The 19,218-nt window shown below is 40.0% G+C and overlaps 1 protein-coding gene across 4 annotated transcripts in view; it reads right to left on the bottom strand.

Annotated features, from left to right (window-relative positions):
* The window catches only part of tanc2b (tetratricopeptide repeat, ankyrin repeat and coiled-coil containing 2b), a 152,841-nt gene that overhangs the window by 102,524 nt on the left and 31,099 nt on the right, over nt 1-19,218 (bottom strand). For all 4 annotated transcript variants that reach the window (XM_078279331.1, XM_078279334.1, XM_078279332.1 and 1 more), the window contains exon 3: nt 12,853-12,957. In XM_078279331.1, the coding sequence (XP_078135457.1) occupies nt 12,853-12,919 (67 nt within the window). In that variant the 5' untranslated portion in view covers nt 12,920-12,957. The remainder of the gene's footprint in view (nt 1-12,852; nt 12,958-19,218) is intronic.

Genomic DNA, 19,218 nt, shown 5'->3' with positions numbered 1-19,218 from the left:
TTATTATTAAACATTTTATTTTGACGATATGGCCTTAGCAATAAACAAGCCATTCTTTAATGTTGCCAACTGTTTAGTACCCTTCTTTTTTTTACTTTCTTAAAAAGTACCGCTTTAGCACCGGTATCCAAACCAAACAATACCCAACCCTAATATTGACTCTAGATTCAAATGTGTGACTAGATTAAATATATAATAAACAAATACAAATCTTAAAATCAAGTTCATAAAGTAATTTTCTTTTGACGTTTTTTTTTTCTTCCTCTTTTTAGTCAACTTTAGCATGGGTGTCCTAATTTGTTCACATGACTGTACACACATATACATACACATATATATACATATATATATATATACATATATATATATATACATATATATACATATATATATACATATATATATATATATATACATATATATATATATATATACATACATATATATATATATATACATATATATATATATATATATATATATATATATATATATATATATAATATCATATATACACACATACACACACATATATACACATACATACATATATATACACATACATACATATATATATACACATAAATATACACATACATATACATATATATACATACATATACACATACATATACATATATATACACATACATACAGTCAGGTCCACAAATATTGGGACATCGACACAATTCTAATCTTTTTGGCTCTATACACCACCACAATGGAGTTGAAATGAAACGAACAAGATGTGCTTTAACTGCAGACTTTCAGCTTTAATTTGAGGGTATTTACATCCAAATCAGGTGAACGGTGTAGGAATTACAACAGTTTGTATATGTGCCTCCCACTTTTTAAGGGACCAAAAGTAATGGGACAATTGGCTGCTCAGCTGTTCCATGGCCAGGTGTGTGTTATTCCCTCATTATCCCATTTACAAGGAGCAGATAAAAGGTCCAGAGTTCATTTCAAGTGTGCTATTTGCATTTGGAATCTGATGCTGTCAACTCTCAATATGAGATCCAAAGAGCTGTCACTATCAGTGAAGCAAGCCATCATTAGGCTGAAAAATCTAAACAAACCCATCAGAGAGATAGCAAAAACATTAGGTGTGGCCAAATCAACTGTTTGGAACATTCTTAAAAAGAAAGAACGCACCGGTGAGCTCAGCAACACCAAAAGACCTGGAAGACCACGGAAAACAACTGTGGTGGATGACCGAAGAATACTTTCCCTGGTGAAGAAAACACCCTTCACAACAGTTGGCCAGATCAAGAACACTCTCCAGGAGGTAGGTGTGTGTGTGTGTGTGTGTGTCAAAGTCAACAATCAAGAGAAGACTTCACCAGAGTGAATACAGAGGGTTCACTACAAGATGTAAACCATTGGTGAGCCTCAAAAACAGGAAGGCCAGATTAGAGTTTGCCAAACAACATCTAAAAAAGCCTTCACATTTCTGGAACAACATCTTATGGACAGATGAGACAAAGATCAACTTGTACCAGAGTGATGGGAAGAGAAGAGTATGGAGAAGGAAAGGAACTGCTCATGATCCAAAGCATACCACCTCATCAGTGAAGTATGGTGGTGGTAGTGTCATGGCGTGGGCATGTATGGCTGCCAATGGAACTGGTTCTCTTGTATTTATTGATGATGTGACTGCTGACAAAAGCAGCAGGATGAATTCTGAAGTGTTTCGGGCAATATTATCTGCTCATATTCAGCCAAATGCTTCAGAACTCATGGACGGCGCATCACAGTGCAGATGGACAATGACCCGAAGCATACTGCGAAAGCAACCAAAGAGTTTTTTAAGGGAAAGAAGTGGAATGTTATGCAATGGCCAAGTCAATCACCTGACCTGAATCCGATTGAGCATGCATTTCACTTGCTGAAGACAAAACTGAAGGGAAAATGCCCCAAGAACAAGCAGGAACTGAAGACAGTTGCAGTAGAGGCCTGGCAGAGCATCACCAGGGATGAAACCCAGCGTCTGGTGATGTCTATGCGTTCCAGACTTCAGGCTGTAATTGATTGCAAAGGATTTGCAACCAAGTATTAAAAAGTGAAAGTTTGATTTATGATTGTTAATCTGTCCCATTACTTTTGGTCCCTTAAAAAGTGGGAGGCACATATACAAACTGTTGTAATTCCTACACCGTTCACCTGATTTGGATGTAAATACCCTCAAATTAAAGCTGAAAGTCTGCAGTTAAAGCACATCTTGTTCGTTTCATTTCAACTCCATTGTGGTGGTGTATAGAGCCAAAAAGATTAGAATTGTGTCGATGTCCCAATATTTATGGACCTGACTGTATGTGTGTGTGTGTGTATATATATATATACATACATATATACACACACACAATACCTTGATTTTTACCTTCTCTAATGGTCAGGAGGACAAAAAATAACTCTCCACACTACCGAGAGTTGATTTCTATTACCGTAGGTCATGATAACTAATCACAGATGTGATAAGATGTGTAGAGGACAGAATTGCTAATTTTTCTTTGGAAAAAAGCAACAACAAAAAAATCTGTCTATTTATCGCAAGTATTTTCCTCATATCGTGCAGCCCTATTTAATAGCATATTGATTGCAGACTCTCAGAAAGGATGGTAAGAGGTTTCAGGCCGTCACATTCTTGAGCCTGAAGGAGTCAAAGGAGGTAATTCACTCCACGAGATAGGAAAGTGCCACTGCTGACACAAGTCATCTCTCAGGCCTCCAGCCCCTCGACAGTCCATCTGAATTGTCTTTGACCTTCAGCACACTTTCGTTTTGCTACAGCTTTGTTACCATGGCTACCCGGTGACAAGGCCACAGGTGCCTGCTGATGAGGTTGGCAGCTTTCCGGGGCCGTGTCGCCCACCTGGTTGACATTGGTTATATTGTCTGTGACTCAACGTGAGGAACAACTTCCCCTGCTCGGATGAGGAAAACAGAATATACTCGTGCATATATCAACATAACAACTTTGCTCTGGCAGTTCCTGGTGCTGAACATTGCTCAGTCACCACTGCATGAAGGCCCCTCAGAAATAAATGTCAAAAGCTGAAGGAAGACAGCTAAATGACATGTTGCAGTGAAGCTCAAAGAGGTTGTAGACATCAGGCTGTTGTCCTTAGTAACCAAAGGTCAAAGCTCCTCTCGACAGCTGTGCGCCATATTTATTCACTGATTCATAGTCTGTTTTGCCGTCTACAGTCTGTTTACACACAGAGTCTTAAGTTCACATTTAAAGGGAATTAAGACAGAGACTTCTAATGAGCAGAGGGAGATAAAATGGAGTTTACAGATGAATTAACACACTATAACAGAAATATAATAACAAACCTGAGCTAAATACAAATAAGTAGAGCTGTAAGGATAGGTCGATTGACAGAGTATCTTCAAAATATTTTTAAATTTGATTTGACTGTTTTATGTAAATTGAATATCTATAGTTTTCTGGAGTGTTGGTAGTACAAAAAGCATTTGAAGTTCCCACCAAGGGCTCTGGGAAATTTGATGGGTAGGTTTGTACAATTTTCAGCTATTTTTTATACAATTAATCCAACAAAAAAATCGGCAGATTGATAAATAATGAAAACAAACTAGTCCATCATCCATCATTTCCGACAATGTCAAAATTAAACTTACAATCTCATTGTCTTTGGCGGTAACCATGGCGATAAGCAGTGACTGCAGGTGTGTTTTTAGATCTCATTTCCCAGAGATCCAAACAGTGTGTGACATCTGTAAGTTGCCAGTTGAAGAGCGAGTCTGTTGTGTTAGCTCCGCCTACCCTCTCTAGCAGACCAACCACTGGTGGGTGATGGAAAACACGTCGCTACTTATGGCCGCTTGTGATTTTTCCCCGAGAATGTCGCCACAGACACCCAGTTTGAAAAACATGCAAATGCAATGGCTTTCATCAGTGGGCCATAGGCTCAATTACCATTGTGTTACCTAATCCGATCTATATGATCTAAATGATCTATATGTATTATTTGGGTCAACTTTAACATCTTGTCATCTGTAGTGAACGGGGCAAATGAAGGGCTAAATATGATATCCCTCTGCAGGAGTTTCTGCATGTTATCCAAACCAGGTCCACTGAAATCCCTTCATTCATTTATTTTCTCCCTGGGTTCATTAATACAGGAAGGAAGAGCAGTAGGTGCCAATCTGTCGCTCTGTGGAGCTTAGCCAGATTCAGCTCATGTTAAGCTGCTGCTGCCGCCGCTCCTCCTGTAGCCTTACATATATCTGATAGGTGGGATGATTAATTTCTACGCACAGTCACTGGTGTTCATGGGATATTCCACAGCTTGCTTTGCATTTAAGTAGTAGCAATATATATGTAAATGTGCAACATCTGCATATCCATACATGTCCTTCCATTGCTTTTATCAGATTTGACAGCACACTGACTACCGAACAGGTGAAACCGTTCATCAAAACATAAGCAAAAACTGATTATTTTCTGTTTTGGTACCATTGCAATCTAGATACAACACTGTTGATTTTTAGTCTACATCCAGATTTTCCACAATAATACATTCTCCAAATTCAGGTAACCTAAAAGGTAATTTAACCACTTGATAATTGTTTTTCAAAATAATCGCCAAAACATAGCAATTGTATGTTTGGTTTTAAATGAACTGAAATACACCATGCATTTCTGTTTAATAGTCCCTACCTTCTATTTTATTCAAAGAATACCAATTCTAAACAGTTCAAATCATAGTGGAAATCAACAGATACAATATGAAAACAAAGGATTGCACATTTATATTTTCAAGCTTACACATTTTGTAATAGTGGCATATAAAAGAGCAGCATAATAATGGCAGATAATGTGTTAACGCTCCATTTACTATGTACAGTTTGAAACAGGGTGTGAGTGGCAGACAAACCACAGAATTATTCAAATCTAAAGTCATGAAAACAAGGCAATAATAGAAAATGTCACCACCAATTCAAGCAGTCCCCATTATGAAAACTTGATAGCATATTTATCATTTCACCTGTAATATTTTAAATTCACAAATTTTGAAAATACCAGAATGCAGAAGTTTAGGGCTTGTGCGCTGCGGTCACTTAGAGAAGCCACACACCGTTCATCTAAACACTGCCCACACAGCCATCGAGTTGAATATGAAATAGCAAAATATCTCTTTAACAAATGTATATTGATCCATTCTATCACTGATAAAAAAAAAAAAAAAAAAAGTATAAGTATAGGCATAATATAGGTCAATATGTACAAGCTATCTTAAAAAGGTACACAGTGTAGGAATTTCTCCCATCTAGTGGTGAAATAGTATTTTGCATTCAGACGAATAGTGCTCTCTAGGGCCTCGCTTTTTCAAATGTGTGTTGCAACTACGGTAGCGGTTATGTACCAAGAAGCTATGACATGTCTTCCAATTTTTGCTTTTTGCGATGAGGATTCCTTCTCCTGTGGCTCGGCATAAGTATGATCCTCCATTATGAACTAAAGGGCAGTGCAGGCCTTCAAATTTGCCGGGGCAGTGACAAGCGCCTCTCACTGATCTCCTTCTCCGTTTCAGCTGGTTTCAGTCACGTGACGCTGGCTCTGAACGAAAACACGTTGTGGATTAGCTAGACAGTTAGGCTAGTGCTTTATGTCCCTCTCAGCGATTATAGTTTTTCAAAATGGCGGAACGACATGGAAGCCTCCTTGGACTTGCCCGTCCAATGTAAATACAGATAAGAAATTCTTTGCTTACGAGGATAAGTCAGATCATTGGCAGAGGTCATTATTACACCAATAAAATGACATACATTACATTACATATTTATGAATGAAGACATCGATTTTAGCTAATAAAATACTTAAAACACTACACAGTGTACCTTTAAAGCTATATGCGCGTAGTTTCTGTCTCCCCCGTGAGGAATTCTAAGTAATGACAACAAAACTGTCATGGTACAAGCCTTCCGTGATCGCGCACCACCCCCACCATGTTTGCTGATCTGATGATCTCTAATTAGATTTCTCCACGACTGTGGAAAATGAGCCATCAATTAGAGTGCTGTGATTAGGGGGAGCGATTTGATTCCTGTCAAGCACCTGCTGCCTTTCAGAGTTACTGGAACGTTCCACGTCTGACTGAAGGGAGGAAATGTGGACGAAAATAAAAAGGGGTTTGTTCTGGGGTGTACTGACATTTTTGACAACCTTTTGACGCCTTTTTTGTTTGTTTTTTGTGTATGAAGTTAGTATATCCATTCTTTCCTGAATTTTAATTTGATTTTTTGAAAAAATTGCAAACAAACAGCTAGCGTCATTGTCCACTGTCCCTGTATGATTTTAGCATGAATTCAAAAGCTTAACTACAATTGATGATCTGAACGCGAACTGTTAAGAAAGTGACTTCCTGATCTGTATTAGTGATGTATAGCCTTTCTTAATACAAGATCATTTTCTAACCAGGGTAACATGCACGCGTGTTACCACATGAGTGCGAGGACTTGCCCATGGGCCTCATTACAAAAACCTCTGAAGTCTAAAATCCTGTCTTATCTCAGTTTAGGATATTTTCTTTGTATTACAGAAACATGTTTCCTAACTGCATTTAGGAAAAATCCCATCTTAGAATGGGATAGGAATTCAGCTATTACAGAACCGTCCCAACTAAATCCTAAATTAGGATGGCATGGACCCTGTCCTAAATTGAAAAGAACTGCCAAAAATGGCAGCAACACTGTTGTTAGGTCTGTATGGCAATAATAACATGGGTAATAACTTGAACACTGAAATATGACTGAAATGTTACTTAAACCGTATGATGAAGCATTAAATTTCCCAGACCATGTATAAATGTGAATGACTGCCAAGACGATTCATTTTGAATTGGCAGATCATTGAGAAGAAAACTTGCCGAAAAGGTGGGATTTCCTCTCTTTCTCCGACACGATTAGGCCGGCTTCACACTGGGTGCATGGCGTGAGCGTGTCAGCTGCGTGGCGTGTCCGTTTTTATTTCGGCTCCCATGTTAACAGGTTAGAGCCTGCACACTGCCTGTGTGACACGCGAGCTGCGGCGAAAACGCGTGCATGCTAGAAATAGAACTATAGACGCCTATTTTTCACGTGACACGCAAGCGCAGGCAAAATAGAATAGGAAAAGATGTTTATATGTCATTTAGACACAAATTCATATTAATAAATGACATGATGATGAAATGCAGATATCAATGTAAAATAAAAAAAAATATTTTCTAATATTGCACCCGTCAATACAGAACAAAATATTCTGTAGCAGTCAATACTGTCGACGTTGTCTTTGCTGTAATCAAATCAGTATATATTTATGTTTAACATGGTATTTCATTTTATCAATGGGAAACATACATGTGCGCAGCAGCACCGCGTCAGACACGTTTCTGGTGTGTAAAGATGCAGCCGCCACACAGCTGACACGCAACAGAAACGCCACGCTCACGCCACGCAGGCAATATGTAACCGGCCTAAAGACATAGAAAAAGCCACGCAGCTGACACGCAACAGAAAAGCCACGCTCACGTGACGAAGCCAGTGTGTGGCCGGCCTTCCTGTCTCCGACTCCTCGTAGCTAAAATTTAAATGACCACACAGTCTATTTTTGTCCCTTTTCTGTCAGTTTGTCGCTATTTATAACACACCAGGTCCATTTGCAGTACAGATTATTAACGCTCATAATAGGTTGTTTTTGTGAACACCAGAGGATATAACTAAAACATAAGGTGCAGTAAAATGCACATGACTTGCTGTCAGTCTCTTTTAAGGTGAGTAAAAAAAGAAGAAGCTTAATCTCGTTAATCCAAATGAATTTCAACTCCTGGTATGAGCACATGTGAATGTGTGTAAGATACATCTTGTCTGCTCAGCTGCCACGCTCAAGCCCATCTCTCTCAGTGCTTATTAGTCATGCAACAGCTCCCTGTCCAGACGCCCCAACCTTTAAACCCCATTTCTCTTTTTTCAATCAGCCAATGCCATAAACTGTAATTGCAGTGTCAGGCTGTTGACTTTGTTTCAAGTCTAGGCCCACTGATGGGAGCAAGAAAGAGATGGCAGTCAAAATTTCACCCATAACACCACAAAAATGAAACATATGCCTCCATGCTCCTCCATTTTTCGAGCTAGAAAGTCTGAAGCACAATATAATATCTAAGACCATGAGGGGACATTTTCCTACCTCAATCACATTTTGGATTTCCAGGCGAGTGTGCTTACATAAGACTGCCGCAGGCAACCGTAACAGTGGGCCGCTCTGTCACAGAAAGCCTTAAATGCATACACTGTTGAAGTCTGATCTGTGTCTTGACGAACAAAAAGGCATGGAGCATATCTGATATCTAAACACTGCTGCTGCTGCTACAACTGCACGACAATTGTCCTTTGTTTAAACAGCCTGAATCTCCAGGTGTGAAAATATACATGATCTCAAGTGAACATTCACTTCACATCTTAAAAGGCTCCTGTTCAATGGCAGAGTGGTTGGAGTGAGAGAAATGGCAGCAAGTTCCAGGCTGACTCAACTATTAATGATAGTGTCTGAGGACAAAACAGGCTACACAATGTCATTTCCCCGAGATAAATAAAACATGAAGGCGCGGTAAAATGCACATGACTCTGAAATTTGAAATCCCCACGTGGGTTCATGTAGGGATGACGATGCAATATTACAGTCACCAGAAACTGTCCAATCAATCAGCTGTCAGTCCGTATGACTTCATGCTTACAGCTCTTGGTTTGTTTGTTCAAAAGTCGGTGAACAACAACTAAAATGCAACAATGGAGCTTGTTTGTCCTTGGTTCATAAACAAATTAAACAAAACTACAGGTGATAAAAAATGTGTCTGACTCAAAGGACAAAACAGTGAAGCAGTGTCTTAAAATGCTATTATATTTTCCTATTATAGCTTTATAAATAGCAGTCTGAGGACAAAACAGGCTAGAACAGAGAGATAACAGCATATTCTCCGAGTGTGTCACGATAGATTTATACAATTCAGCATCATCGCAATCACAGCATCTAATCTGTGCTATTCAATTAAAAAAAGGCCATTCACCAGCTTAGTAACTTGGAGCGCGCACAATGTCTTCAGTGCATATCAAGGGACAGCTGGCTCATCTGTTTTCTTCCGATTAGAGGATATATTCCCCTTTAGAGCTCTGGCATTCCTGAAGACAGAAGCTCACTTGAAACTGCATCAAACACAGAGGATGCTCATCTTATCTTACAATCTCACACTTCTGAACTAAAGACCAATCTCAGCAGCCAGTGCATCCACACATCAGGTCTGTGTTGAGCCAAGTGCAACTCCCACAGCAGCAGGAGTGGGATGTAGCTTTCTAGCGCTCCCTGTCATAAGCTGATAAGTCAGGGTTGCTAAAACCAATCCTCCAGATGTCCTTGGAAAGCAGCTAAGAGAAGCGAAAACATGTCTTTGTATACACATGTATTTCTGGGTCTAATAACTAATAAGTGTACATTGTGTCTTTAAATAAAATGTTAAGAGTGGCTCTGTGTGTGTGTGTGTGTGTGTGTGTGTGTGTGTGTGTGTGTGTGTGTGTCTATTCGAGCTGTGTACATGTACTATAAACTGTAGGAAACTGCGGGATACAGATGTTTCAGTGGAGGAGCCAGATTGTAAGATGAGCACTCGTCTGCTGGAGGAGCGTATTCCCTGAAAAGTGACAGCAACAGATATCAAAACACTGGCGGGTACTCCAGTCATGCGTTACTGTTTGGTCTCCTCTCCACTTCACACGTAAATACACAAACACACTGAAGGCAGAGATGTTAAGTTCACTTCAGCCTTGAAGCCTTGCAGTGAAGGGCATACAAAAGTAAGTAAATTAATCAACAGATGCTATGTGTGTGCATGTATAGGATTTCAAATTGCTGCCAAAAGAAGAAGGGAGTTAACTGACAATTATAATATGTAGTTACTGTAGTAGCTTCAAACGCTTTACAGCAGCAAGTTTTATTCAGCAAGCAGCTGATAGATAACAGCAGCATTGTAGAGGACATGTGCTCCATGACAACGGAAAGGGGTATTAAATCAAGTAAGATCGATAACAACCAGGAAGTCAAATGCCAAATCAAATGAAGCCTGGCCTCCTGAAGTCGAGAGAGAATGTTTCATATACCACTCAAAAAGTTCAGCTATGTCTTTACCCCAACACCTTTAAGCCTGCATTCCACCAGGTGCAGATGCGTCGCGTTTCACCTGCCCGATGGTTTGGTTCCGTCGTCAACCATGCACCATACCACACCGTTAGGATCTCAGAAGCGTAGCATCTTGCCTGACCGAGTCCCAGATTGTGTTGTTTTGGTGATTTTTCCTGGATATTTGTGCTTGTACCATAACAGTAAGTAGTGTAGTGATGCAATATACGATCGGGAGTCTGCACAGGGTGTTTATTTTGCCTGGATGATCTAGCCGTACCACTTCATTCCTCGTAGCTCTGTCAAAAATAGACACAGCGCATATTTTTAGCGGAGCAGAGCGGAGGGCTTCTGGGACGCAGCGCAAGCGCTCCTGGTGGGATTTAGGGGTCGGGTTGCCACAAGACTCAAACACTTTAAATCACGATATGACAACCAGTAAAGTGACACACACTGCATTTCTGCAAAAACATCTTTTTAAACGAGTAAATGATAACCAAACATTCAGCTCATGTTTCAAACACTTACATTTCATAAACACATCCATATGATTGAAGTCAAGCGAGGAGATGGTGACATAATACCCTGTGGGATATTTCAAGCATTACAAAATGAATTCATCTGTGCAAACCGAGTGGGTGGCTGGAAGAAAGCCATCAGAAGGCACATTTTAATACCATAATAAAGACCCTATTCTGGGGAGACAGTTAAGAGAGTGGAGGTTGTTGCCTTGGCAATAACCCAAAATTTATTAGATTCCGATAAGAACGACTGCACTGTTACTCTCCCTCTCCTTGACTTGTAGTTGAAACTACAAGTCTACTTACTACTAGTGTTTTTCTGGACATCTATGGCGTCAGGTCAGGCATCAGGTTCACCAACAAATCCTGCTCAAGGACAATTTAGCAGGGTTGATGCTTGGCAGTATAGAAACAAGATTCTCTGGTAAAAACAACAGATTAGCCACGCCCGATAACTATTCTATGCCCCTTTACTTGTATTTTCTTTAAAGTTGCAGTGGGTAGAATGCAAAGAAATGCCATAATTTGAAGCAGAGTGAGACTTCTTCTTACCATTCTTACTATCCCCTCTTTGTCGCACGGGCAATAGCTCTCCCAAGTGTTGCTTTTGGCTGGGATTATCTACCACATCAAAGGCCCTGTTCCTCTAAGTGAGAGCTTTATAAAGGCTTGAGTGACAGTAATGCATGTGTAGGAACAAAAGGTTTCATGTGGTTTTACCAAGGACCTTAGAGTAACATGGCTTCTGCATTTCTAATAGTTATTTCATCAGACTGTGGGGAAAAGGGATGTAGAGGTAGGACTGTGTGAACCACACAGAGAAATTAAAAAGGCTTTGATTGAGTTGAAGTTTCTGCACTGTTCATCAAATTAAAAGACTTTTAAAGACCTTTCATAAAATGAAATTTAACACTCAAACCGATCATACCGTTCAAAAGAAAGATGGAAAAGCAGTAGGGACGATAAGGCCTACAATTATTTACTAAGTACAGGATTTTAACATTTTATTGATCATTTTCAGCTGTATATAACAATATTTTCTAGTAATAAAATCAATTAATTGACGTGACCTGGACCCAAATAATCGACAGAAAATGGATGGATGGATTTAACAATTGAAAAACAATTTAAGTTTTTACTAAAGTTAACCCATTATGAGTCAATAAGCAGTAGTGACAGTACATGTCTGATGGTGCTGACTGAAAAACGTACTCTTAGTTTGTAGATGTATGACGTCTCCCGACAGCCCGCAATCACATACAGAAAAATAAAACTGAAGTTACCGTTACTACATCAGGCAAGAAAATATATTCAACACCTTTGTAAATGAAATTCAAGACTTTTTAAGGCCTTGTAAGGCCTGTTTAAGACTTTTCAAGACCTTCAGATACCCTGTGCATTAGGCCAGATACCTATACCCTAAGATGCATGATAGAACCATGTTTAAACACTACAAGATCAAAAATGTATGGCTTAACCTTGAAAACTTGAGGTTCGTCCAAAGTGGTTCTCTGCTGGGAGGCTTGTACTGTGAAACCACTGCAGGAACCGTTGAGTTTGCTTTGCAAGTAGATTCCCACTGTGCCTTTATTACAGCTCTGATGGCCCAGCAAAGGAAAGTGATCGTTAAACAGTTGGGTTTCTACATGTTAGATGAAGGAAAGGAAAAGGCACAAACCTCCATCGTCCAAACAGCAGTGAAAACTACACTAGCAGGTGCTACAAAACTACTGAATGTGATGTAAGGAGAGTTGGGTTGAGCTGGTCGTGTTATGGCCGTGCTTCCCAAGCAAGGCTATAGGCTACGCAATCAGTAAAGCAACGGCTGTGAATGTACAATGGATAATCTTCACAGTACGGCATGACCAAAGCATATTTTAAGCGCCAGTGGAAAAGTGGTGTTAGGTTCTCACAACAGGAGGTAAAGCTATTCAACAGCAGAACTGATGAGTTGCTTTAGATCTATTTTAAGCATAAAACAGGTTTTAAGGGGTCCTCAGCAGTCATAGATTACTCTTTAAGAACCGAAATACATTTCAGCTTCGGAGCTGCGTGTTCCTGCATCCTAAAATACACCCACAGAAGTAGTGAACACCTTCTGTGTGCCAACAGGCAGATGTTTGTGCATTCTTTGTGTCTGGCATCAGAAGACAGACTCACCGCTGCTGCGACTCTTGCGGTTGGCCTTCCCTCCCGTCAGCAACATCTTCAAGCTGTTCCTAAACATGACTGCAGCAGATGCCCTGGACTACACTACAGAAAAATCTGTTGGGGAAAGAAAAGACAATAAACATGAATATTTGACCAACTGTCTGCAATGAGATCTAACTGACATTGTTAACAATCACACTTCCCACACCAACTACAAACATGAGGCCTCCAACATACAGGATGCATGATTGACCGCTTCACATGACTGATATATTCCATTCCAGTTAGATGCATAGTAACTAACATTTGTGATTAACTACTGCACAAGATTATAACAACTAGCAGTATAGCTCCGTAGCTCCACACAGTAGGCTATCATTTGCTTTTGTTTATTTCTCTCCCTCTCCTTGACTTGTAGTTGAAAGCAGTGTGGGAAAAACATTGTAAGTGAAAATCTATTGCTCTTTGCTAGAATTTCTTTTTTTTCTGGACATCTATGGTGTCAGGTCAGGCATCAGGTTCACCAAAAAATCCTGCTCAAGGACAATTTAGCAGGGTTGATGCTTGGCAGTATAGAAACAAGATTCTCTGGTAAAAACAATAGATTAGCCACGCCCGATAACTATTCTATGCCCCTTTACTTGTATTTTCTTTAAAGTTGCAGTGGGTAGAATGCAAAGAAATGCCATAATTTGAAGCAGAGTGAGACTTCTTCTTACCATTCTTACTATCCCCTCTTTGTCACACGGGCAATGCATGCACACAACAGCCAACAGAAAAGCTCTCTCTCTCTGAAATGACCTGTGATTGACCAAAGTCTCCTGTCATGGGCTAGATTTTCTGAAGCCTGAAAACAGAACCAAGAGGTTCTTACTTACAATACAATACAATACAATTGTCACTTACAATATGCTGAAAGATTATTATAGAATTGTTTGCCCAACAGCACCAAAACTAAAGTAAATTTAGTTGCAATTGCCAATATTACAGAGGGTAATAAATCATAGTTTAGAGATCACAGACAACAGAGGGAATCCTAAAATGGCCATGGAAAACAGAGAAACGATTTGTGAACAAATATCAAATGACATGAGGTGCTTGGAAAGGTTGTTTTACTTCATGACAGTGGTATTCTATGTGGGAGATAAGGACATGATTCTTAGGGACAAGCGGAGTGTAGCTGTGTTTTTGCTGAAGAGATGTCAAGCAGCCATCACTCTAAATGATGTGACCCTAACCCTAACATTACAGTACGGACAGTGGAGCTACAATGGCAACAGATCACAACACCTTAAACCATAACATTGTCTTCATTTCTTGCCTGCAGCTTGTTCTATCCCACTAATTCCTTCCCTCAGCCCCCCCCCTCACACATCTCTGCTGTGAGTGGTGAAAAGCATGGCAGCAGATGTTCTCCATTAGGTGGGAGTGACTCAGCAAAGCCCCACAGACAAGCTCCAGCTGAGGAGCCGGCTTTGGACCCAAACAATTAAAATAAAAAACCTTCAAAGAGCAGGAGGACACGTAAAAGCTCTCCAAAAGCCTTCCTCCCCTCCCCCGACCCTGCTTAACTAATGTTTTTCACAATCCCCCCTGACCTTGAGAGGGGGTCTAAAAGGCTTCCAGGATCATAGTACTACAGACACTGAGAGGGAAAACACAAGGGAAATGGCAATGACAATGAGGCACAGAACACGATATTAGTCAGGTGGGATGAAACTGAGCCATACTAGGGCTGCAATTAACGATTATTTTCATTTTTGACTTGATTTTTTTTATTATTAGTTGTTTGGTCTATAAAATGTGAGAAAATGGTGAAAAATGTTGATCAGTGTTTTCCAAAGCCCAAGATGAAGTCGTCAAATGCCTTGTTTTGTCCACAACTCAAAGATATTACCCAGATTTATTGATTATCTAAGGCTTTTCTGATTCATTTCTGATTTATTTTTTCTTTTTAGGAGGAATGATCTCTCTTAAATGTAAGCCCAAATGGACCAATGGTATCTCCAGACTACAGTAATAGGGATGGGCTTAAGACACTTGACTGTAATGGAGGTGGAGATTATCCTAAATTGTGATAAGGTTGAACCTTTCGAACTGCAGCCCTGGACAACATTTTTTTAAACATGTTTTATCGGGCTGTGTATCCTGTGTCTAAGTTGTCCACAGTAAAAGAAGATTTCAGTCTTGGCAGTTGCCGATGTGGAGTGTGATGAAAAAGAGAAAGAACTGAAAAAGAGAAGTCAATTCCAACAACAACAACAAAAAAAACAGCAGGTGAAGATTGAGGGGGAGCTACTGTAATGCAGCTTCCAAAATGAGACCAGACCCAGCCTCAGATCACTTCAGATGCCTTTTTGGAGATGCCTCCAGCTGTGTTTCTTTAAAGGAAGCTTAGTATTAACCATTTTCCATTCTGATTTATTCTAAACATGCAAGTATTCTTTTTGTTGTATACCAAGACCAAGAGCAGAAATAACTCACTGGTCATTGTGTTCGATCAGGTTAAAAGGAGTCATAAATTATTGCCTTGAGATGAATATAAAAACATCATAAAAGTTGTCACACTAGATGAGAGGAGAAAACGTTCTTTTACACTAGTCTTTCTGTCACTAGGATGTGAAGATGCTGCTTTGATCATCTTCCTCTATGATGCAACACACGGGATAAAACAAGCAATTGTCTCGCCAGATGCTCATTTTTGTTCACGACGCTCCACATCTGTCAGGTCAAGTCACTATCAGCCTCATATTGTGAAGTCTAATCACGGTATTCCTCTTCTAACCACAACATAGCACAAAATAAAATGAATTAACTATTTTAGGACAATTGCTGTACAAAAGCTATACTATTACTACTGGTGATTCATGTCCAATTTAACATCCTTTAACAAATAAATATCTTTCTTAGGTATCAGCGGCAGTGACAGAGGATCCTGATGTCTGATATGATTGTATGTCTATGTTACATTTGACAGCAGGTATTCCTCTCCCCAGTCAATAACATTGCCAGTAAAAGTACCCATCAAGGCCAATGCAAATGAAGGTTATGGCACTTTTAGCGTTTTATCTTTTGATGTAGGCAGTTCCGTTTGAATCACAGGGGCGAATAATTCCACAGCTCAAAAAAACACTTCTGATTTAGAGGGATCACAGACAATAAATATGAATATTTTTGACCTCATTTGCAAAGCAGTGAAGTGTCAGCCAGCCATTGTGATAGCTTCCCCTAAATAAAAAATGAGCCCTGATGTGAATCAGTAGGTCTCCGAGGAAAGGCTGACATTTGTCTCTGTAACTTTCGGCTCAGATCCTGATGCAGCTATTTTCTGGTGAAGCAGCGAGAACCCTTAGAGTATCCTACAGGGCTGTCTATTACAAACGTCTGATATGATTGTCTTGGTGAGGAAGTGAACTGATGCTCCAGGCAAATACACCCTCAAAACATATGAAACTGAAACGTTGTCATAATTATGTGTGCTTAATTACATGTGCCACAAAGGGCAGAACATTTCATGTTTTATAGTCATAGAACAAAGCAGCATCGTGGCCGCTTGTCTCTTGTTAACAAAAGGTTTGCTGATTAAATATCATCATGCAAATGCGAAAGGTTAATTTCAACCTGTATTCCCAAGTGTTTTTCATGTATCTAAAGTACAATGTGTGGTCCCCTGTGTGAGATTGTTCTCGATGCAGAGACGCCACCCATCTCTCTTCTTGGCCCTGATTGGGGAGGATGCAATTTTATCAGACAAGCTGTATATGGACCTCAACAGTCCCGCCCACAGCCGACTCTGGAAGTAAAAAATTGATTTTCTCCATAAGGATTTAGAATATCAGTCATAATGTCTAAACCATCCGCAGCAGACTGACCCCGAGCTACGTGGTTGTGAAACGAAGGTTTCTGCTCCTGTAGAAGCTAGAAGTCCTTGTGAAATCAACCTTGTTTTAAAAGAAACATGTTTTATCCGCGATCTTATGGAGAAAAACTACACTGCCCACAATCCTAAGCGTAACAGCAACGTCTCTGATTGGTCCAACTCGCTGTTACCATAGAAACGTTTACCGTACCTGCGAAACCTCGAATGGCTAGAGCGAGCTTATACCATTGAAGTCGAAGATAGTTTATCTACACGGTCTTGTACCTTTGCCTTTTTTTGCCATTTTCAAAATGTCTTTTAGCGCCGAATCAAATGTGTTATGCTCACTATTCATCTTGTAGCTGGTTGGCTTGGTCCCAAACTTAAAGGAGATTCCGGTCAATTTCAACACGTAGCTCTGTTGTTTGGAAATTTGAAGTGCTGGCAGTAGCAAAAAAAACCGAAAACAGTCGGTGCTGCCTACACCGTGATATCCCCCTGCTAGCGTTAGCACCCAACAGGCTTAAACAGGGCAAGTTTTAAACGTGTTTTAAGCCTCTAAACATGGTCGAAATGTCATTACAAGTGCCTACCCATGTGCAGTGATTCCTTCCGAGGGAACACAGCGAATCTGGCTGCAGTAGCTGTGACAGAAAGGCATAAAAGTTGTGTTAATCCAGCCAGTGCACATACCTCTGTTTATTTCCTGTTTTCCGGTCAAGTCCACACTAGTCGATTGTCGGACTCATACAATCCAATATTCCAGTCAAATTTGCTGTGTTCCCTCGGAAGGAATCACTGCACATGGGTAGGCACTTGTAATGACATTTCGACCATGTTTAGAGGCTAAAAACACGTTTAAAACTTGCCCTGTTTAAGCCTGTTGGGTGCTAACGCTAGCAAGGGGATAACACGGTGTAGGCAGCACCGATTGATTTAGTTTTTCTTGCTACTGACAGCACTCCAAATTTCCAAACAACAGAGCTACGTGTTGAAATCGACCGGAATTCTCCTTTAAAACTCTATATATAAGCAATTTTCGAAACATCAATGAAACAACTGAATGGGGGAAAAACACTTCCGGAGACAGAGCCGTAAAAAAGTGCGCGGTCACTGTTGAGCTCTATTCTCAGCCAAGTTGCCACTATGTCTCTAAATCTGTCCATATTCGATAAGCGTTAAAACAAATGTATAAATTGGACTTTTGTTTTAATGTGAAACTGATGCACTCGCTTAACTACCTGGAGACTGGGCCAGGTTTAGTTTTTCAGTAAAAAAATACACACACACACACACACACACACACACACACACACATACACACACACACACACAGGTGTAGGACTCTTTTATTTAGAGTCAGGTACAGCACCCTCAATTTCTTCTTTCCTTCATAATTCTCCTTTTTTGTTATCTGTAAAGCTAAGTAACCTACGACCAATCAATGCAATAGATAACAGATGGATTTGGTAAAATAAAGTTATTATGTTGCTTCCCATTCCCCGAGAGAGCAGGATTGAAATATTCCATGCTTGCTAGTGTTAAGTATAACAGTGGTTGTAGGATACTGAAATAATTAACATTGAGAAATAATTGTTTGCCATTTGTTTCTTGTTAGACCAAACGCTTAACGATAGAGAAATACAAAAAAACCTTAAAATGTAGCCCTTCCTTTTGGCATCACCTTTGTGATTTTCTTGACTGTAAATGTATCTGTCTGACGTGCGATAAAGGTGTTAGCTCGAAAGTCTACTTCAATTGGATTAGCGGGGTCCTCTCAGCTGTGGGAAAGCCTGCGTAATCGCTGCAATCATTACAGCTGCTTTATGATAGGGTGACACAAGTGATCCTCACATCTACCAGAGGGGTAGATGAAAAGCATTAGTCACATCAAAAGCAGAAGTATAGTTCAAGGTGGAGGCGCAGTGACACATACCATGAATGGCTACATCGTAATGTGGGCTGACTGGAAAAGTCCAATATTTCTTATAATCACCAAACAAGCTTTTTAATTCGGAGCCATTTTCACACTGTTAATTACCATCCACAAAAAATTAAGTACATATCCCTTACTAATCTGTTCCCTAGCTTATGTAAAAAAACTCCAGCAATGAGCAGTGGTTTGTCTCTGTCCCTCTGTCTGAAATCCATTCATTGGTATGAATCATGTGCCTTCCTATGACAAGATGTAGACAGTGGTAAGAGGGTGTAAGGTGACAATGGGTCAGATCTTTTGGCATGCATGCACATCTCCAGAGATACAGCCGCGGCTGTGCAGAGGCAGCTACGCAACTCATCGCAACTTCACCTCGGCATAAAATATGAGCAGCTCATTATGTCTGGTCTGGTTAGCATACAGGCCAGAAGGCATTCTGTGATTATAATACTAAATCATGATCTTAAAAAGTCATGACTCAGTAAGTGCATATTGTAGCTGCATGTCAGCTCTCAGAACAGCGGAAAGGACCAGGGAAGAAATACAAAGGACTTTACAGTCGAGTCCGATTAATCTGTTT

Source organism: Sander vitreus, chromosome 21 (assembly GCF_031162955.1).
Source record: "Sander vitreus isolate 19-12246 chromosome 21, sanVit1, whole genome shotgun sequence".
Taxonomy (NCBI): Eukaryota; Metazoa; Chordata; class Actinopteri; order Perciformes; family Percidae; genus Sander; species Sander vitreus.
The sequence above is the reverse complement of the archived record's forward strand: the minus strand, read 5'-3'. Positions and strand labels throughout refer to the sequence as shown.